This window comes from Lytechinus variegatus, chromosome 4 (assembly GCF_018143015.1).
Source record: "Lytechinus variegatus isolate NC3 chromosome 4, Lvar_3.0, whole genome shotgun sequence".
Lineage (NCBI taxonomy): Eukaryota > Metazoa > Echinodermata > Echinoidea > Temnopleuroida > Toxopneustidae > Lytechinus > Lytechinus variegatus.
In genome coordinates, this window is record NC_054743.1 from 42654994 (window position 1) to 42678408 (window position 23415).

At 35.2% G+C, this 23415-nt stretch overlaps 1 protein-coding gene across 1 annotated transcript; it reads right to left on the reverse strand.

The window, feature by feature from the left end:
- Positions 1 to 2752: 2752 nt before the first annotated feature.
- LOC121412701 lies at positions 2753 to 3973 on the reverse strand. The gene is made up of 2 exons (XM_041605478.1): positions 3729 to 3973; positions 2753 to 3476 (listed from the first exon to the last, which is right to left on the reverse strand). Exons 1-2 carry the CDS (start codon positions 3965 to 3967, stop codon positions 3161 to 3163), a joined length of 555 nt encoding a protein of 184 aa, XP_041461412.1. The 5' UTR covers positions 3968 to 3973; the 3' UTR covers positions 2753 to 3160.
- Between the last annotated feature and the right edge of the window lie 19442 nt (positions 3974 to 23415).

The following is a 23415-nucleotide window of genomic DNA, read 5'->3' on the forward strand; positions in this document are numbered from 1 at the left end:
AGTATAAGCATTGACCCAAGGGCCCGTATTCTGAAGTCGGGTTTAAAGTTGTGGCTTAAGTATGGATAGCCAATTGTTACATAAATCACTAACAGTAGAGATATCATATTTCAGCTCATTCGACTCTCAAATTATTCATGATTATCTAAGAAGTAAAAATAGATGATTGTCTTCAGCATTGAAAAATCAGGAAAGAGCACAGTAAATATAAGAAACAAACAACTTAATAAAATTTTGACACTTTTGGCTTCCCATAATTTTAGCACAGACTTAGACTAAGGTCTAATTTAAACCTGACTTCAGAATACAGGCCTATATGTACAATATTTTTACCAAAGCTTTAGGATAGATTTTGATGTTTGTAGCCTCAGGAATTAAATTTATTTTGTCGATGGCAATACATATGAAAATCCATTCATTCATTCATTTGTTAGGTTTTGATGTGGTTTATGCAGGGATGGTTCTGTGAGATAACATGGTTTGAGTCGTGGTTTGAAATACCCATGCATGTTTGCTTGTTTGTTTGATTGTTATGGGTATGCATGTGGAGAGGTATGTTTGATTCCATGTTAATGTTGTATGAAAACAAAAGAAACCGCTGAGAAACCCACACATCACCATGGAAAAGAAGAACAGTGACTTTCAATATTGTGTCGTTTTGCAACTTGTTTGACATGCCCCGCATTTCGAGGCACTGAACCTCCATGTGAACCATAAACATTATCATGAAGGGTATTATTTTAAAGACAATTAAATGACCTATTCATTGATATCAATCACACATTAATATTCACTAAAACCGAGGAGGGATTATCGATCAATGTCAGATTTACAACATTTTTTTGAGAAGTTTATATTCAGATACGTTAAAAACTAGCAATTTGCATGATGGCGAATAAGGTGTAAAAATAATTGATTTCAATCAGGAGCGTACGCAGGCTAGATTTTCTCAAAGGGGACGGTTTTCATGATTCAATGAAAACCTTTCTTCAAATGTCCCTCTTTAGGTCCATATAGATTTTTTAAAGCTCGTAATAATCGCTTTGTTGATTATTATCTAAGTATGCTGACAATGTTGCATTTTCAAGCCTTGTTTAATGAAATATCTCAAAATTTCAGTTTTGACTCAAAATGTCATATTTTAAGTATTCAGACGTGACATTTTAACCCTCATTTCTAGCAGTAAATAATGAACAAGATGCGTAAATCAAACAAATTAGGGAAATCTCTATGTTTTCTTTGGGGGTGTATATTCACTGAAAATGAATACTATAAACGTCATTTAAAGGACAAGACCACCCCAGCAATTTTTTATTTTATTTTAAAAAAGAACAATCCAACAAGCATATCAAGGATATTTTTTTATCAAAATCTGACGAAAAGTACGAAAGTTATGACATTTTCAAGTTTTGCTTAATTTCACAAAACAATTATATGCATAAACTGGTCGGTGTGCAAATGAGAGAACTGATGCCGTCACTCATTTTCTTTTGCATTTTCATATGAAATATTCCAATTTCTGATGTGAAGCAAAGTGTTCTCTTCACTGAACGTGTGGAATGACAATTTTTTTAACTTGTTATAGTTCAGTAAAGTTGATTCTCAAATCTGTAAAAAAAAAAACTACAGGTAGGCCTATTTTATAATTCAAACAATAAAAAAAAACAAATAGTGAGTGAGGAACATCATCGATTCTCTCATTCGCATATTACTGAGTTGTGCATACGACTGGTATGAAAAAACTAAGTGAAGCTTTAAAATGGTATAACTTTCTCATTTTTAATATCTGTTTTGGGTGAAATTTTCAGCATTATTATGCTTGTTTGATTTTTCTCTATTGGTTCAAATCAACATGTTTTTTTTTTTTGGGGGGGGGGCGGGTGGAGGTGGACTTGACCTTTAAATATTTCGGACAAAAATATTACGAAGTGAGGAAATGTAGAAGAAATCATGTACTTGCCGAGTTTATAGGAATGAATTTCTTGATGTTGAACTAAAAGATCACAAAAAACTTGGCGAATCATGTGTAGGCCTATTTACTTGGTACATGAAGTACTAACAAAGTAATAATATAAATTTGTTACATTCGATAGCTGGTATGAATAGTTGATTATTATGAGCCAGAAATTCAAAAGAAGAAATTTTGTCTCAGAGGCATTTCCACACGCTAAAATTCCATTATTTAGATGTGGTAATAATAGTGTAGAATATAATAGTTTTAAAATATGGAATGGATTTCTTGACGTTGAACTAATAAAGCATAAAAAACTTGGCAAATCATATTTACATGGGATATAAAATACTAACAAAGTAATAATATAAATATGTTACCATCAATAACTGGTATAAATAACAATAAATCAAGTTTATTAACGACTCTGATATTTCTCCAGAGCAGTTTACAAGGGTGATCAATGTGAACTTTCCAGAACAATAAACAACCAATAACGATAAATTAAAAAGAAAGTGTAGATTCACTTTGTTATAAGACAGTACCATGAACATACCCAATAAAGTGTTTGTCTTATTTAAGAGACAATTCATTAGCTTGAAAAGTACACAGGTATCGAAATGAAATAGTAATAGTGGTAGCAACTACATCATATTACAATCTGATTTGCAATTTTTTTTTTACTTTGTATATTTATATCTTATCATCCCAAACGCAGAATACTCCACTTGATAAAAAAAGAATAGTTTGACACCACATCATGTCACCATCATTAAAATTCGTTCCAGGTATCGGAAATAAGTCTACAAATATAACCCATTATTTTTTTGTGGGGGCACCTAAATGACTTCCCTCCCCATCATCGCTCACAGGAATTATTGTACATTAAAAAAATAATAATAATGACTGTGTGAAAAACTACTGAACCGGACCAAGGTCGAAGGTATAGTCGCACAATGAATTATTCCTGGCGCCTCCTATACTCCCCATGCCACCCCTGTTGAAATTAATCACCACCCTGACCGTAGCTGTTTTAGTGGTCTACATCTCTTTCCAATACTATTTATCCATGTTTTCCATTACCCATTTGATAAACATGATTTATTTAAAGAAAAAAATATCAATGCCCTATCCATCCACATTCCACATGTTCCAAGACGCCATATTCTCTCGAAGGACCTGAAAACATCAAAATTGTGTGGATGGTCCTCATTCTAGATAAACACTTACAATGACATAACACCAAGTAACAAGGAGGGAAATGAATATCAAACCAAACAGAATCTTAACACAGAGTATAGCAACTTCCTGCCAATGCATTTTATTTGCCTCAGGTTTGGCAATAGGCTGCACGTCGCCCTCTACGATTGGTCTATCATTTGGTTCTACCGCTCGCATGGCTCGGTTGTCTCTAGCTTCGCAATAGTTGGTCGGATGTAGCTTTTTCGGTATGTCCATGAAGAGTTCAAGATCTGTAAGTTCCAGAATGTTATCCATATTCCTCTTGTCGCCTGACCTGGTTCCTCTGTAACAGAGTAATCCATAATGTATATATCAATTGTGATATGGGCATCTGCTACTCCTTTCAATCTTATGTCGTACTTAGGTCACAAAGGATGCCTACCTTTTCGACTATCTTAAAAAAGACACTTCTTATTACACCCAACGCTAACAATTCAACTGGACGGCTTAAATAACAACAACAACAAAGTCCGTATGACTCTTTCGAGCAATTGTTACGTTGTCATTGAGATGAAACACATTAGAATAGGCTTACCCTTGATTGGGATGGCTACATGGCGCCAAGAAAAGCTGTCGAGCGTTGTCGCTGACCAGGAAACCGATATATGGACTGGTTACCGTCCTCATGACCAACGACGGCAATGGTCTACCACTGCCAGTGTGGAAGAGCCGAAGAACGATGATTGCACATGCCACTTCAAGATAGCATAGTAGTATGAGCAGACTGAAGAGATTCCTGGAAAAAAATGAGAGTCCGATGAATGCTACAGTCATACCGAAGAAACTTATCCATATCTATAACGTTGTTTTCAATTAGATAGCAGCAATCATTTTGGGGTCAGTTCATTCGGTGTGACTGTGCATTGAAAACTGGAGAATGATAATATTTAAGTGACGAGATAACAAATGTGTTTTCTACTGTAGATGGTAAAATGTATCCGATATATTTTGTTTGCTTAACCATCCATAAAAAATATCTAAGTTTTTTGTCCCCCCCTCCCGTCGTTACATAAAAAATGTACCTGCCATAACCAGAGATAACATAGTAAATTGGCTCGACTTGAAGGCATATTCCTGAGAAGAATATAAAACATCTCATTCAATATCCATTACTAATTTGTAAAATAGTGCCTCGAGTGAGGTATGGCCGACCCAAGGAATTATGAATTGATTAATAGTCATATGCTGTACATCATTTCAGTGGATTATACATCCATATTGTAATATCCAGCTAGGGTTTAAGACTCGAGGTTAACTATATTTCATTGACGGTTGTTGTGCAATAATTAAAAAGATAATTTGACATGGAATTTTAGTTCAACGATTGGTTTCCTTAAAACTCTTTCTTTTTCACTTATATTTGTTTTGCGAACTGCATTAAAATTGTAAAAGCCGTAATTTGAAAGTAAAGTATTTTTTGTTCTTGAAATATATATTGCAGGTTGTTGAAAAGCTGAATCTAATGGCTGCTAGATATGTTTATATAAATACTGTTAAACGAAATAATGATGGTCTCAGTTTTGAGGGAACTTTGCTGTACCCCTTTTCCAGGTGTCTCTCTAATAACGTACTTCTCTTTTAGCTCGATATCCGACATCCAAACATCATCCATGCCAACTGTGACGTAATCAACACCGTCATATTTTTCGGGGTTCCATATCACGTTCTCGTCTGTCCATATCTATTTCGTTGAATTTGGGAGCCAACATTAACAAAAAAAAACAAAGAAAAGAAAAAAGGAAACAAACTTAGATTAACTTGAAATTAATATTACCATTGGGCTTTTGCTCTAAAAAAACGAAATGCTGATTTAGCTCTTAAAGAACGTGTATAGAGACTGCACTTCGGAGTGCTGATTTTTCCCGTTCAAGTTTGAACTAGACAAATCAGCACTCCGAAGTGCAGTCGCTATACACGCTCTATAAGAGCTAAATTAGCTCTTTGTTTTTTAGAGTGAATATATTCACAGAAAATTTCATTTCCTTACATGCAGTGGGAATACTCTTCAGCTAAATCTATATAAACACTTAATTGCAATCCCGTCAAAGACCGTGTTTCATCCGATGGTTATATTAATCTTATTTAAGAGCCATTCAAGAATTCAAGACTAAGGATTGTTGGTTGAAAATTTTATCCTTATTACAAATTTTGTGCAACGGGCAGGAAGTGGGAAAATACCTTGCCAAAGTTATCAATTTGTTTATCCATTTTATCGAAATTATATTTCCATGACAACGTCATCTTATTCATGACGATGCCAATAGATCAAATTTAGTACACTAGAATTTAGTGACATGGATTTGCTGCAAGGCACGGGCGTAAATCCCGGGGGGGGGGGGGATGGGGGATACATCCCTCCATTTTTCGGAGGGGGGGGGGGTGGCATGTACAATCATCCCCCACTTTTCAAGATAGAAAAGGTATGTTTTAAATCATCACATGGTTAATGTTATTGTTAATGTGTGGATTCATCTTTAAATGCAGTCAAAGTGCTTGAATTGGCCTAATTTTGAATTTCAAAATTTCTCGCATGGTCGCTCCGCTCCCGCGCTCAACATAATCTTACAAGAATTTTGCCGTGACAAATCCCTACGTTTATCTTATTGCAAAGGTTATATCCACTGCAACATGTGCGTTTAGTTGTAATGAATCAGTTTATGAATATATTATGATTCCAATAACTTTCAAATATTATTATAACTTTTATCATAAACGAATTAAAACATTCATTAAATACACTTTGGTGAATATTGGAGGAGGTCATCTGGTATGTTTTTTTTTCGAAGCGGGGATTTTGTACGGAAAATACTTAAATTATTTATTATTTATAACTATTTAACTCCCTATTTGCTCTTTTTTTTATATTTCTTGTTCATATCCTTCTATAGTTTACGCTATTGATAATATTCACTTATCATCCCTTATGGAACAAACACAGTGTTACCACAGTGTGTACCACAGTGTGTAACACAGTGTGTACCACAGTGTGTACCACAGTGTGTACCACAGTGTGTAACACAGTGTGTACCACAGTGTGTTCACAGCGTGTACCACATGTGTTTAATATATTATTTTGGGACGTGTGGTAACACTGTGTTTACAACACTGTGTAACACAGTGTTGCCACACAGTCGCCACACAGTCCGAAACACATATTAAACACACTGTGTACCACACGTTTATAACCACATAGTCCTTTACACTGTGGCATTCACCACATAGTCAACCACACTATGACATACACCACATAGTCCACCACACTATGACATACACCACATAGTCCACCACACTATGACATCAACCACATAGTCCACCACACTATGACATATACCACACAGTCCACCACACTATGACATATACCACAGAGTCCACCACACTATGACATGCACCACATAGTCCACCACACTATGACATATACCACATAGTCCACCACACTATGACATATACCACATAGTCCACCACACTATGACATATACCACAGAGTCCACCACACTATGACATATACCACAGAGTCCACCACACTATGACATACACCACATAGTCCACCACACTATGACATACACCACATAGTCCCCCACACTATGACATACACCACATAGTCCCCCACACTAAGGTGCTCATCTTACTGTGATGTCTACCACAGTCCACCACACGGACATTGACTACACAGTCCACCACACTGTGGTATGCATGTGCCACTAGCTCGTTTACCACATGCAGTCCACTACATACCCATGCAGCACATACCATGTAGACCACTGCAACACAGGCCAACTGGAACGAAGCACAGTGTCCTGCAATCTTGACCACAAAAGTATACCATCATTGCCAATTAGTGCTGATCTCAATAGGAGTGGAAGCTAATAATAGTGTCACCAATTCAAATCAAATTTTAGAATATATCTTTCATCATTTTGCATACCCACTTGTAAAAAAAAAAAAAAAAATCAACACTAAAAACTTCCATCCTCCTGATCACAACAAAATTGATTTGAGAATTTGTCTGTTGTCACTGGCTATAGGTACTTGGGTGGTTGTATCATGGTAGACACTGTGCTTTGGTCCCAATCTGAAGAGTAGGGAGAGCAATCTACAAGACACAAGAAAATATAATTAGAAATAAAAAATGAAAAAATTCATTTTGTTCAGTTTAATAAACAGTAATATAATAAAAGCAACATGAAAATAACTGGGTCATAAATACAAGCACTGTGAATACAAACATGAATTTTTCTCCTCGATTTTCACAAGTAAACATACGTTGTGGAATGAAATTGTTTGGGAAAACAAGCCTGGTATGAAATATTTCTTAAATGTAAACATATTAACGGGGTACTCCAGGCTGACATAATACAATTTTAACAAATAAAGTAAAAGGAGACAAATAAAATACTGCAAATTTCATCAAAATCTGACAAGGATGACAAAGTCATTACATTTTTAACTTTTGCATTACTAGGGCAAAACAGTGCTATGCATGTCTTCATGAATATGCAATGAGCAAGCTGATGATATCCCCACGTAATCTTTTGTATTTTATTTCAAAAAATTATATTTAGTCAAATTTTGTCACCAGATATAATAAAAAAATGGGATTGACAACTGATTTAGTTTGTAAGAAAATCATTGTGCCAACTTATTTTGTTACAAGGGAGACATGTTGTGTACACATGTAGGAAAATGACATGACATCATTAGTCAACCTATTGCACATTCATGATGACTTGCATATGACTATTTTCACAAAATAATGCTAAGCTTGAAATACTATAACTTCGCTATTTGCTATCAGATTTTCAGCGTTTTGCTCGGTGGATTTTACTATATTTATTTTGATATGATTATTTTCAGCCTGGAGTACCCCTTTAAGGTATCTAACATTTATGAGTCTATATTCTGACAAATTTATCGTTGAGGTTGTTCTTTCATTCAAATGCAAGTATCTTCATTCGAAACAAGACTTGCAAGGTTACAAGTGATGAAAACACCGAACTAAAATAACCTGTTTAAAAGAAAAGGTTACTTGAAAAAAAAAACAAGTGGAACGCCTCTGACAGTCTCGCCTGTGTCACGCAATTCAATATAGCAACAATGCTGACTTTGAATAAAAAACAGTGATACTTGATTACCCTAATGTTCAAGTTTACTTTCAAAGTTATGAAGACATTTCCAAAATTATTACCAACATAGTCAAAGTTCTTTGACGCTAAATGACATTTGACCTTAATCATTTGACTAAAAACTAGTGCAAGACTATCAATGATACTTGATTACCCTTATATCCAAGTTTCATGAACCAGATCCATAAACTTTCAAAGTTATGACATTTAAAAAAATATCTCGAGCATGCATGGTCACAGTTCATTGACCCTAAGTGACCTTTGACCTTAATCATGTGACCTAAAACTCATGCAAGATGATAAGTGAAACTTAAATACTCATGTCCAATTTTCCTGAACTAGGTCGATAAAATTCCAAAGTTAAGATGACATCTCAAAAACTTTGGTTAAGATTTTGATAACCAAACATGGTCAAATTTTATTGACCATAAATGACCATTGGCCTTGACAATGTGACCTGAAACTCATTGTCAGTGGTACTTGATTACCCTTATGTTCAAGTTCATGAAATAGGATCATGATGATGACACTTAAAAAAATTAACAGTTCAGATTTCAGTGCTGTGACCTTTGACTTTGATCATGTGACCTGACAGGCTGACACTAATGTAAGATTATCAGCAACTTTTGTACAAGTTTCATAAAATAGGCCCTTATATTTTTAAAGTTATGACATAAAAAAAAAATTAGACCCTAAATGACCTTGATCATGCAACCTGGACACTCATGCAAGATGGTCAGTGATACTTAGTTACACTTATGTCCAAGTTTCATGAACTAGGCCCATATACTTCCTAAGTTATGACGACATTTCAAAAACTTAACCTTAGTTAAGATTTCAATGTTGACGACGACGCCGCCGTAGTCGGAAAAGCAACGCCTACACATGTAGTAAAGCAAATCCCTACCATCACAGAGAGTTGTGAAATTTCGAAACAGGAAGAAGTAACCAACATTTATTTTTCAAAAATAAGAACACTTTGCATATATTTTGCCTTTTCACACCTATAGACAAATATCAGAAAAATATGAACAAGAGCCAAAAAATGTCCACAAATCTCTTGCATGAAGTGCATATACTAGCGTCCATATAGCTGCATATAAGTATTCCTTTGTATTAGTTGGAACTTGGAAACAGTATCAAACGGAAGGTACATGGCAAGAAAATGATTTGTCATAGTATAAATATAAAAATATATCAATCTGAGTTTGATGAATAGCACAAGGTGATAAAGCAGGAGTTGGAATGTCATGATAAATTTTGAAAGCACACACTATATAAACCTGAGTTGGCTGTATTAGCAGACATGTCATAATACATGAAAGACATTTTCGTGTAATATATACCCATGATCAGAATAAAATGGGTTTTTTAATGACTTGTATGAGGCAATATTAAGGCTTATTTCCAAACAAAAAAAGGTATCACAGTTAAACCTGCTTTTCTGCACGTCTTCGAGATGAACGGACATCTTTCAGCTTCTGGCCCATGCGTGCACGTACTTGGCCCATGGAAGTGCAGGGAAATTTGCTTGTTGTGTGTGCTGAAAATAAGAAAATGAAAGGACACAAAAATTGGCAAGATCATGCTTGTTGTGTGTGCTGAAAATAAGAAAATGAAAGGACACAAAATTTGGAAAGATCATGTAGATGAAATTTCTCGTAAGATATCCTGTGTCATAGGAATATTGAGTAGAATTAGATATATTTTACCAATGTCAGTTCTCCTGAAATTATATAATGCTATGATCTTGCCGCAGTTGAGTTATTGTAACATCATATGGGGAAATTGTCCAAAATACTTATTACAGAGGTTATATTTGTTGCAGAAACGTGCTATTAGAATAATAACAAAGTCATCATACCTTGCCCATACAAACATAATTTTTTAAAATCTCAATATATTAACAATATTTGACCTGAATGTGTACTGCGTTGCAATATTTATGTATCAGTATTTTAAAAATGTTTTGCCTGAATGTTTTAATGATTTATTTATTTTTCAAAGGGCAGTCAATAAATATGCAACAAGAAACTATAATGATCTATACTTGCCAAAGTACAAATATGATTTTTCTCGTTCCATTATTAATTATAGAGGACCTATTATTTGGAATAATTTGAAATCAGAACAGAAATCTTATCAGTCAATGTCTCTTTTTAAAAGACAATACAAATCATATCTTATTAATCAATCGTTCATTAAATAGACTTTCAGTTGCCTGTTTTTTTTTTTTTTTTTTTTTTTTTCCCTTTTGTATTTGGTGTATACTTTATTTATTTATTGTTATGTTATGTTCGGGGACTAGCCTTGATAGGCCTTTGGCCTTTGCTGGTCCCCTGCATCCGGTACTTGTATGTTGTGCTTTCATTTGTTGTAATTGTTATCTCTAAAATTGTATTTTGCTTTTTTATCCCTTTGCCTCTTTATAATACTTGTAAATATTGTTTTATCATGTTAAATGTATGATTTTATCTTGGATGCAATAAAAGGCCATATCGGCCAATCAATCAATCAAAAAAACTGGCTCAAAGTCTCAAACTTTTATCAAAGACTCTACATCATTTATAAATATTAATTAAAGCCAAGTCAAGTTCCGTCTGTTTGTGACTGTTGGTTACTCAGCTGCAGTGGAGTATCTAAGAGTCACAAACATAACAAAAAACCATGCATACCCATGAAACAGGATTATAATATTAGGGGCAGATAAGTTAAAGCAAGAAAATCAAGATTTCAGGCTCGGTAATCTTATTTCTATAGTCCTGCTTGATTGAAAATATCTTATGAAATGACAAGGAAGTGACTTAAAGGAAATTAAGTTCTTAAACTGGTTGATTGTCTAAGCCTTTGACTCTAATTTCTAATTTCTTTGGTCTGCCGTTCTGGAAGAAATTGTACTGGTGACAGGCAGCATCGTTGTAAAATGTAAAATGACAAGACATTTGTGAAGATCAATCACTTACTTAAAAAATTAAAATGTTTTCTATGGTTACGTAGATTCAAATCAAAGTCGGTGTCCTTTTCCTCCTTTTTCTGTTCGTTTGTTTTTGTTTCCACATCAAAACTTATTTTCACGGTAGATTACCATTTGGAGAGACTGTGCTATTCTACATGTAGTACATGTAGTTTCTCTTTCAGGGAGATTCACCCTAACCCTCCGCCTTGAAATTATTGACGAGCTTGGTAATATGAGAAATTACAGGGCATCTTCCTATTTACAGTAATTGTGATATTCTGAATTCATTTGTAGATTCACGCAGAGACAATCATTCTTGGCAAAATACACAAGAAAATGTAAAAGCTATCAAAGGGGAAGTTCACCCTGATGAATAATTGGTTGTAATAAGAAGCAAAAAAAAATTGAGAAATATATCAGTGAAGGTTTGATAAATATCATTAAAGAACAGAGATTTTTTTTAAATATGATTTTATGACATCACAGACGATATGAATTGCCCAAAATGCCATTTTTTCAAAAATTGAAAGTGATTTCTTTATTTTTGCGGTGGATATATCATCAGACACATCATTTCATAGCCCCTTCTACTAGAATTTACCATAACGCAAATCTGTGTGTGAGACAGTGTTATTTGTGAATGTTGATATGCCAGGGCTAGCAATGGAAATTCATCCGTTTAGAGTGCCAATATCCTACAATGATATACCAAGAAAGTCAGAAAAAAACTTTAACATTTAAAAAAATCACCAATTTAATGAAAAAGCATGTCCGGAAAACATAACTCTCATCTCATATAGATGTATGTCCTGAAAGAGCATCTACTCCATCATAATTTCAGATACCATTTTTATGTGGTATATGTTTAACCTTCGATAATTAAGAGGTATTCTTTGTTGTGATGTAAAATTCTATTTGCACCAAAAGCATGAATGCAATGCTCTGGAGAAGATACTCTTTCTGGACATATGAGAATTTTGTTTTCTGGTAATGATTTTTCATTTAATTTAATTGGCCACAGAATCTTGCCGTAAATAATAAACTTTTAAACTGACCTTCATGGTTCCGCTGGTCTTCAGTCTTTTTCTTCTTTAGAAGCTCTGCCATAGCAGATCTGTCAGCTTTCCCAACCTGCAACCAAAAATGGAAATAAAATATGAACACATATGGAATATGTTTAGAATTTTTAAAAATTAAAATTTAATTGAGCCCCCCCCCCCCCCGCTCAACATTTTTCAAGACCATTCAGCTGCGATTTTTTGGGGTGACCGCGCCGCGCCACTCACATTTAAGTCTCGCATATCTTCTGAGTTCAAATTTGCGACACCTGGGTACGCGGTCATGTGCAAATCCAATGCAATTCTGTATCTAGACTAGGAATCCAGACAAAATTCATAAGTGTATCATTATTTTTAGTTTTTCTAATGAATTTTCTTTTATTGAAGTAGTACCACCAATACTTTCCAATTCCATCAATTTTTTTTTCAAGTAGAAATTTAAGAGCAATTTTTTAATCACCACTGGCAGCGATATCAAGTTATGTAGAAGTCATTTTTTTTGCAAATCACAGAATAAAGTCTGGCCTGCTTCAGGTAAACACTTATCACTTTGGAATTTCCTGGCTAGTAGGCTTCAAAATTTCCTGATCCATGCACGTCTTTAAAATTTAAGTTGAATGTAAAGTTTCAACGTACCCTCTTTCTCACATCTTTTTTTTGAGGTTGAAGCCTCATCCTCCATGTCCTCATCTGTGGCATCAGACTCATCCATAGCCTCATCTACTCTGGTTGCGGTGTTTAGGAACTCCTTCTCTTTCTTTAGTACATCAGCTTTTTTTCTGTAAGGGACAGGCACATTAAGGACAGACATAAATAATCAGAGTAATTTCAAAGAGCCATTTATGAAATGCATTGTAAAAATGGAGTTTTAGCATTATTAGATTTATTACTACAGAGTACAGACAAGTTATCAAATCAGAATTCAGACACCAGTTTTTAAGTTATAGACGTAAATAATTTTATTCTGTACACACAAACTATTTTGAGTTGTAGACATATTTTTCAGTAGATCTAAATAACATAATTATTATTTAAAAACTAGTAAGAATCTTTCACATCATTAAATTTGCCCCCAAATTGTTAATTAGCAGATGTAATGCTAATCCAGTCTAGCCAGGAGGCTTCTAGAGAGTAAAAATCATTTACTAACATAACTTATTCTCACACGAAGCCAGGGCTTCTATTGTATACATGTGCATGTAGGCAGCCAAAACCTGAAACTTTTGCCCCCGAGATTTCTACTTTCTCTCTAAAAAGATCTAGCCTTAAATCATGTACCTGGGATACAACTTCATTTCCGACATTTCTATGCTATGGATTTTATTTTTAGACAAGAATTCATTAAAAAAAATGACAAAAAAATCATGAAAAGAAGAGACTTGCCCGATGTTTACACCGCCATCTTGTTTTCTATTGTTCTTCACCCACGATACGGACGCTTGAGTCGAGTAACGTGGTGAGAGTAGCCAGGCGGCTTCTAGAGAGTAAAAATCATTTACTAACGTAAGGTTACTCTCATACGAAGCCAGGTCTTCCTTCTCATAGACGCGTGCGTCGGGTAACGTTGGCGAAGAACAATAGGAAGTAAGATCGGGCAATTCTCTTCCGTCTTTTCACAATATTTCTCTCATTTTTTTGATGAATTCTTGTTAAAAAATAACGAGAGCGTAGAAATGTCGGAAATGAAGTTTTTTCAATATACATGATTTAGGGCTAGATCTTTTCTATTAAGGAAAGTAGAAATCTCGGGGGTGAAAGTTTCAGGTTTTGGCTTCCGTCGTGTGGGTCAATGAGAAGGAAGACCTGGCTTCGGATGAGAGTAACCTTACGTTAGTAACTGATTTTTACTCTCTAGAACTAGAAGCCGCCTGGCTACAATGTAGGTGAGAGTAAGGCCGTGTTTATGCTTCCACTTTTCAAGCCAGAATCAGCGTTTCCAAACGTGATTAGTCCAAAACACTGTTGCGTCCATGCTTACTTTCAGTTAAACGCTGTTTCAAAACGCCAATCGTAAACTCACAAAAATGTGCATTTGTAAACGTCGTTTGACCAGAATCAGGCTTTCTGGGGAAGTATAAACAGAACCACGATCGTAAACGTGTTTAAATGACGTCATTTGGTACATGCTTCCGGTGAGATGAAAATCCGCGGACAAATACAGTCGTATTGCTCCTTGTTATCTCTACGTAAAAACAATAATCGGAAACCCCCCCCCCCCCAAAAAAAAAGGCGCGCCCAATTTGACCTCGCTTTACAAGATCATGATTTGCTATGAAAAGTTAAGCATAAACAGCACTCCCAGAACCACGTTTACGATCGGCGTTTTGAATCGACGTTTGAAATCGCTGATTCTGTCCTCGCAATGGAAGCATAAACACACCCTAAGATACGTTAGTATTAGTCTTGAGGACACAATGATGATGATTTTTTTTATCATATACTTCTTCATCATTGACGTCTTGACACTCTCTCCATAGTGTCTTAAGTGAAGGACTAAAACAAAGATGGATTTCCCTAGAAAATCCATCTTTTTAAACCAAAATCACAAGAATTCTATTCATTCTTACACCTTCCTACGCCTAATGCGTAGGAAGTTTTAAATACGTGGTTATTATATAAAAATATAAAACATGAAGATTTCTTACCTAACTGATGCCGCGTAGACCCCCCCCCCCCCTTCCACATGTAAACAACGGAAATACAATACAATAGCGTCGACCCTTGAACCGCTTATGTATGACGTACTTCCGGAAAGCAATCCCGTCTTAACGAACAATTTAGAGATAAAAATTCTTATTAAACAAATATTAAAATTTATTTTTTGATTATAAATAATTCATATTAATATATATAAATTATTTATGATCACGAAATAAATTTTAATATTTGTTGAATAAGAATTTTTATCTCTAATTTCTATCTCTAAATTTTATATTTTTATATAATAATATTTAACACCTTCCTACGCATTAGGCGTAGGAAGGTGTAAGAATGAATAGAATTAATAGAATTCTTGTGATTTTGGTTTAAAAAGATGGATTTTCTAGGGAAATCCATCTTTGTTTTGGTCCTTCGCTTAAGACACTATGGAGAGAGTGTCAAGACGTCAATGATGAAGAAGTAGATGACATATCTAAAAAAATCATCATCATTGACATTGCTTCCTCAAGACTCCGTTAGTATAGGCCTAGTATTAGTAAATGATTTTTTACTCTTTAGAAGCCTCCTGGCTAGTAGAAAAGATGGAAAGAGCTTACGGCCGTGTTTATGTCGCCATCTTGATTTCTTTGTCTTTCGCTTGGCGACAGCACGCAAATCGCGTGATTCGTTATTTTATGAATTCTTCTTTAAAAATGAAATCAGTATCGCAGAAATGTTACACCCGGTAATCTACTTCACTTGGAAAATAAGTTGAACCGCATGACAGGTAGGCCTACATGTTTTACATGTTTTAGGGCTAGATTTAAAAATTAGAGGGAAAGTAGAAATCTCGGGGGCGAAAGTTTCAGGTTTTGTACCAGTGGCAGTACCGTACGTGGGTGAATAGCTCGTGATCCCAGGCGTCAGTGGGGAGTAACCCTACGACTGTGTAGAGCTAAATTCATAGTAACCCAGGCCAGGGAACTCCCGCCCGCGTAGCGGGCGGGCAGGAGTTCCTTGGCCTGGGTTAAAATCATGACTTTCATTTCAGTTTCAGACGCCGCGCCTCCAGGCTAGTCATGCTAGTCGAGCACCACATAGCCTATAGATCTATATACATACGGACACGGTTCGACAATTACCCCTGGACAAAGGGAGAGCATAAATAATTACATATTAGGTACAAATCAGGATATAATAATGTATTATTTACCACTGGCCACTAACACCTTGGCCTTCCACATCCCAGCCAATGTTCCGGCCGTTTCTCTGCGGGGTTCCGGACTCCACCAGGCCCTTATCTCAAGTTCGGGTCCACCAAGTTGACCAACATCTTTTTGTTACAAAATCGCTAGAAGTAACCGTTCCTTGTTTCCACCCAGTGTTGTTCTAAAACCCACATGGTTGATATCCTTATCAATTCAAGAAGATTAAGACAAAGTGCAGTAAGATCAGATTCTAACGGGCGTAAATATTGGATGAAGTGATAAACTGTAACGGGCGTCGGTGAGCTTTGAACATAGAGTTATATAAACCTAACGTATTTAACTCTATGGCTTTGAATTTGAAACGCACATGTACACGAGCGCGCTAGCGGTATGTAGCATGCCTCGCCGAAAATAGATTTCCGAGGCCGAGATTTACCGAAGAGTTCCGGATATCTAGTATAGATCTATAACTCTATTGAACGTTATAGCCTTTACTGATAGTTTATCCATTGCGATGATGATCTTAAAAGAAAATAAAAAAAAATCATCAAATATCAAATTACCGGCAAAATTTCAGTGTAAATTATAAACTAAATGGAGATTGTATTGGGAATAGTGCATCAAACAATTTTTCAAGTTTAGTACTCCTCCCTGCTCCCCTCCCCCCCCCCTGACGAGCTTGAAGACCCTTTTTTGCTTGTTAATTTTTTTTCGGGTACGATTGAAGAACTTATTGTGGTAACACTGTGTTTGTTACCCAACTATGTGGGCAATTATGTGATTAACAATGTGATCTGAAGTCTAACACTGTGAATACATAGTTAGTCAACTATGTGAACACACTGTGGTAACACTGTGTTTGTTACCCAACTATGTGAGCAATTATGTGATTAACTATGTGATCTGAAGTCTAACACTGTGTCCACATAGTTTACACATAGTCAACTATGTGAACACATTGTGGTAACACTGTGTTTGTTACCCAACTATGTGGGCAATTATGTGATTAACTATGTCATCTGAGTCTCACACTGTGACCACATAGTTTACACATAGTCAACTATGTGAACACACTGTGGCAACACTGTGTTTGTTGCCAAACTATGTGGGCAATTATGATTAACTATGTGATCTGCAGTCTAACACTGTGACCACATAGTTTACACATAGTCAACTATGTGAACACACTGTGGTAACACTGTGTTTGTTACCCAACTATGTGGGCAATTATGTGATTAACTATGTGATCTGAAGTCTCACACTGTGACCACATAGTTAACACATAGTTTACACATAGTCAACTATGTGAACACACTGTGGTAACACTGTGTTTCTTACCCAACTATGTGGGCCATTATGTGATTAACTATGTGATCTGAAGTCTCACACTGTGACAACACTGTGACCACATAGTTAACACATAGTTTACACATAGTCAACTATGTGAACACACTGTGGTAACACTGTGTTTGTTCCATAAGGGATCCTCTGTATTTAATGCATATTATTTAAAACGAGTGAAACAACTTTTTTAAGGCTCGTTATTTACGCTCACCGCCGCAATTTCTCCCATAACACTCCCTTGAAAGATGATTCTTTTTCTTCCTACTATGGAAAATTTGCTCGTTCGCTTCGCTCACTCGCATTTGGACACTAAATGCAATCCAATGGTGTATGTCACAGCAAGTCTATTGCAATGTAACCATCACTGAATAGTCTTTCAAGTGAAATATGGTAGTATATTATGCACGCAGTTTTATACACCTGTATATATAATTACACACCATTTGAAAGAGGTTAGGGGCAACATTCTTTCTTCCACCTACTGAAAATTTGCTCGCTCGCTATTCTCATTCGCCACATCCAATTATCACACCTCGTGAAAGACGATTGTGGTCAGCGTGTCTACCAAACACTGAAAATGTACTCGCTCGCTTCGCTCGCTCGCATTTGGATATCAACTGTAGTTCAGTAATTTATAACGCAGCAAATTCATTACTATAGCCATTGAAAAAAATAAATCATGAGACACCTTTAACAGAACGATAAAAGGATTGTGTACACGGTTGTATACCCCGTAAACATAGCATTAGGTGAGGGGGGGGGGGTGTCCCCCAAATTTTGAATTTTCAGGTCAATATATTGCTTACCCCCCCCCCCCCCCCACCCCCTGCTCGGACCGGATTAACGCCAGTGCTGCAAGGAAAATAGAATAAAAGAATGAAGGCTAAGGATGATACATTATTCTTGAGGCAGATCGAGTCAAGCCAATCCTGTCACAATCTTCATAATCTAATATTTTTGCTGCATACTTCAGACTAGAGGGTTAGAAATAAAACAAAGGTTTCGACGGGGATTAAAAGTTCGGTATAATTTCTTTGTTTCGTTTCTTTTTTTTTACTTCTTCGAGTTAATTTACTTTAAGTCAATTCCTGTGAGCAGAATATCTAAGAGCAACATTAAACTTTGACACGATCTATGACATTGCCTACTGTGATAAAATAATCTGAATCTTGGATTAAGTGCCCATCAAGACTTTAACAACAACTAAACTCTAAAAAATATACCGGTTAAAAAAAATTAAAGAGGCATTTTCTAAATATCCTTGTCCAATGTTGCACACAACGTAGTGCTGTAATTACCTTCTACGACGGTGGAGTATTCATATCAAAAGATTGTGGATTGCTTTATTTGTCAACGAATTTGTTAATTCTACACACCAAAACCAAATTTGAACATTATAACTTTTCAGTTTGATTGAGTTGTTTAGATGCACACTCTCATTTGAAGCCCATAAATAAAATTGTATGAGCTGGTTCAAATGTGTAGCTTACAACTCCTTTTTAAACAAACTTACATGCACAATGAAATAGGATTTATTTTTAACAACTGTCGATTCACAATTCAACCAACTTTGGGGTTGATTTACGGAAAATATCTGATAGAGCATGGAAAAATGCCCAAGAAATGGCTTTATACGGGTTAAAGTCTAATTGAATTTCGACTGTTTACTTGGTCACCCTTCCCCAGTACCTTCTACCATTATGGGTATGATATTGCACCCTTGAAGGGGGGTCAACTTCGATGTCTTACATGGGCGCCACATGGCTATCCACCACTACTGATATCCTTCCCTGTACGTATAGGTGTAGCCATTTTCATAACGATAATATACATTGATGATGGCGATATTATAATAATGCTGACGTACAGAATCATTACTATTAATAGCCTTTACTGTTAGAAAATTTCTACTTAAAAAAAAATCCCGCAGCAGAGTCTTGAGAACACCTGTTATCTTACTGCACTGTGCACATGCATTTGTGTGGAATTACAGATAATAGTTATTTGGTGTATGTAACCTTACAAATTCTTAAAACAGACCTGTTCTGTAAAATTCAATAAAAATTGTATAAAATCTTTCCTGTTTTAACAAGTTACAGAATGATTTGGTTAATTCTTTCTGTAAAATCTGTTTTTTTCTTCTTCTGTAAAATCTTCTGTTTTTTTCTAACAGTTCCTTTTATCATTGTTTTTAAGGATGTTATTGGTATTGTATACGAAAGGGTTCTTGGTATTATTCAGACAAAGGGGTCGGTCATGGGTAATATTTAGACAGAGAGGATACCCAAGCCACTGGAAGAGGGGTCAAGACAGTGCTGAGTACTGAGGACAATCCCCATTCGGATGATGTTAAACACGACCTACCGCGTACGCCTAAACTACAATCACTTGTATGAAATATTGGTAGATTAATGATAATCATGAGCAATGGCCAAAATTGAGCTAAATAATGAAGGATTTCATTCAATAAACTACCGAATACAGCGGGGATCTATACTTACCATTTTTGAAAAATAAAATAAGAACGATCACAATAAATGTATGATGTAGCTCAATCGCTCTCATGATGTCCTGATCTACGTGTTCGTCAATACAGTGTTTGGTTTCAAAGTCTGTCAAGTGCGTGGATATCATCAACGTTCTAAGGCCTTATGAAGTACATGTATGTCTAGCATACATGACTTCGGCATGAAGGGCATTTTAAGTGTAGGTAACGCCCTTTTTAAAGGTAGGGGCCAAGATGCAAGAAAACTTAAAACATACAGGCGTAATGCGTATTTCCTTATCACTTAACATCTATCAATGTTTGGCCTATGCTCCGTCTATAACATATCTTTTAAATAGTCATTATTTTGGGTAGAAATCGCATTTTTGTTGGTTCTCTCTCTCTCTCTTAGAACATATAGAACTTATCCCTAAATTATCTTTCTGATCCACAATATTTTATTTTTCTGTTTGTGTTTGATTTATTATATTAGCATAAATTATACGCCCCCTCATTTAGTCTTTGTCTTCTCCATTCATCTCTTTAGTGTTCTCTTTCTCATCACTTACTTGCCATCTTTATTCCTACTCTCTCTAATACTTGCACACACACGCGCGCGCGCACGCCCATGTCCGCTCTCTCTTTCACACACACCCTCTCCCTCTCACACCCACTCACTCACACACGGGTGATGTCATTTTCTCATTTGAATAGTGGGGGTAATTAATGGAACTCTTTTACGTTCTCCTTTCTTCTTTCTTCTCCTGTTTTCACTTTAATAATGATTGTTTTTTTTTTATTTCAAAATGAACAATCAAAGTCAGTGCTCGCTCACCTCACTTCCCCATGCAGGCCTAATTGTACCGCCTCTGCCCCCACATAACATCATTATATGTCTCCTCTTTATTCCACTTCAAATTTCACTATACTTAAATGAAAAGAAGTAAGGTGAATTGAAACAGAAGTATTTTTTTAAAGTTGTTTAATAATGAAGTAAGTCCGCATTTAAAATTCAATATCGTAATGATTCAAAAAGGGGCAACATCCAATTAATAACCAAAGCTTAATTGAGAGATGTATCGGATGCACTTATGTTTTTATCCCTCAAAATAATTGTGGTTATTATCTTAAATATGTGAATCAAATCCATCATATCGCATCAGAATCATGTTTTGGAAGGTTGGCAAAAATTGATTGCAAATTTCGGTATTAATCGAAAAGGGTCTAAATCCACTACAATTTTTTAAGGTTTGTTGATTTTAACGCATTGCCCGCAGTTATCCATTCGTATATACGTTTGAATACATGATATGACTGCAATTCTCTATTATCAGTGAAATTTGATGTAAATAACAGATTTTTACTACTTTTTACCCTAGTCACACTAGAGGCGGAATGAGCCGGAATGCCGTCGGAATGTAAATTCTTGGCACATTCTTGAATATTCGAAGTGCATTCTAAAAAATTCTGACTGCATTCTGAGTGCATTCCAAATATTCTGGTCCATTCTTGTGTCCGGTCCGAATGTTTTCGGACTTTCGAGGTGAAAAAACTTTCCGTTTTCTTATGTTATTACATAAAATCATATTTTTTTATTTTTTTCATATTTGTGTGAATAATGTCTCCCTTATAATGAAACAAGTTGCAGCAATAAATATTAAATATCTAATGCACTAAATCAGTGGTCAGTCCAATTTGTCTCGTTCTTGAAGGAAAAAATGAATAAACCTAATTTCATATAATAAAATAGAAAAGAACAAGTTAGGATGTGACATCATCAGCCCACCTAATTAATATTCATGTCGACTGTTTTCACAAACTATTGCCAAACTTTAAAATTCAATAACTTTGTTATTTTTTATCCGATTTTGATGAAATTTTCGGCATTTTGCTCAGTGAATTCTACTCTGTTTATTTAAGCTATAAATACTTTCAGCCCGGACCATCCTTTTAAGTAAATCATAAATGTCGAATGTTTTTCTTATCTTCGGTGTAACAGCGAGCACCAATTGAACATGAACATCTGAGGATGGGAAAATCATCACTCCTGGGGGTTATAGTGTGTATGGATAATAACTAGTAATACTAAATCAGGGTATTATTGCCGATAATGAACAAGAAAGTAGGTACACAAAACATTACTGTATTCATAAATAATTTATTCAAATAACAAAGATGACTTTAAAATAGGTACACGATTAAGCATTATTTATAAATATATTATTCAAATAACAAAGATGACTATAAAGTAGGTACACAAAACATTATTTATAAATATATTATTCAAATAACAAAGATGACTATAAAGTAGGTACACAAAACATTATTTATAAATATATTATTCAAATAACAAAGAGGACTATAAAGTAGGTACACAAAACATTACTGTATTCATAAATAATTTATTCAAACAACAAAGATGACTACAAAGTAAGTACACAAAGCATTATGTATAAATATATTATTCAAATAACAAAGATGACTTTAAAATAGGAACACGATTAAGCATTACTTATAAATATATTATTCAAAAGATGAATATAAAGTAGGTACACAAAACATTATTTATAAATATATTATTCAAATAACAAAGAGGACTATGATATATCAGAGAGAGGAGCGCACAGTAAGTATGTACACGAAACTTTATTCACAATAAATATATTATTCAAACAACAAAGACAACTATAACTACCATTTAGGAAGAAATATCAGAGAGAGAGAGAGAGAGCACAGTCAAAACGCTTTATCCTACATTAACCTTACAGTGGTTGCTTAAGTTCAAGCAACCCTGCTAAATCTATTGATGGTTAAAATAAAAAAGTAACATTTGTTGGAAACACTTGTTTGAGTTTTTAAACCTACTGTAGGGTTTATGTACTAAACAGCGTTGTATGAAAAATAGTGTTTATACTGTGCAGGTCGAAAAAGAAGGGGAAGAAGAGAGGGGGTGGTGTCCAAGGGGGAAAGTGTTCAAAAGATAGAAAGATACATGTATACAAGAAAAATCTAATATATAAGATCCTTATTACGTTTATTAGTTGCAAGTAGGAAGTAAGAAAGATTCCTATTTCATGTCTTTTGATAAAACAATCAACACCCATTAGAGAAGTTACGTTAAAAGAACGGGAACGTTCCTAAAATATGATTCGATTGACTAATTGAGTAAAGTTGATTCTGTTTCTATTTATTTTAATTTCCGTAGGAACTCGACAGGACAGCTTTTGCTGGTAAACATCAAGCTAGTATATCACCAATTATCTGGGAAACATTTTCGTCTATAGTGGCTGACGGTATAGACGCCAGATATGACTCTCTGGTCTTTTAATCAAAGTGGAGACAATGTCAGAGTGGGGATTCGAACTCACAACCTTGCGATTATGAGTCCAATCCACATGGTCCTTGGTCCAC

Bases quoted from the DNA above. Each gene is read 5' to 3' on its own strand.
- LOC121412701 (XM_041605478.1), bottom strand. From the start codon at position 3,967: ATGACTGTAGCATTCATCGGACTCTCATTTTTTTCCAGGAATCTCTTC. The intron at 3,477-3,728 runs GTAAGCCTATTC...ACTCTGTTACAG, and splicing joins TGTAGCCATCCCAATCAAGG to AGGAACCAGGTCAGGCGACA.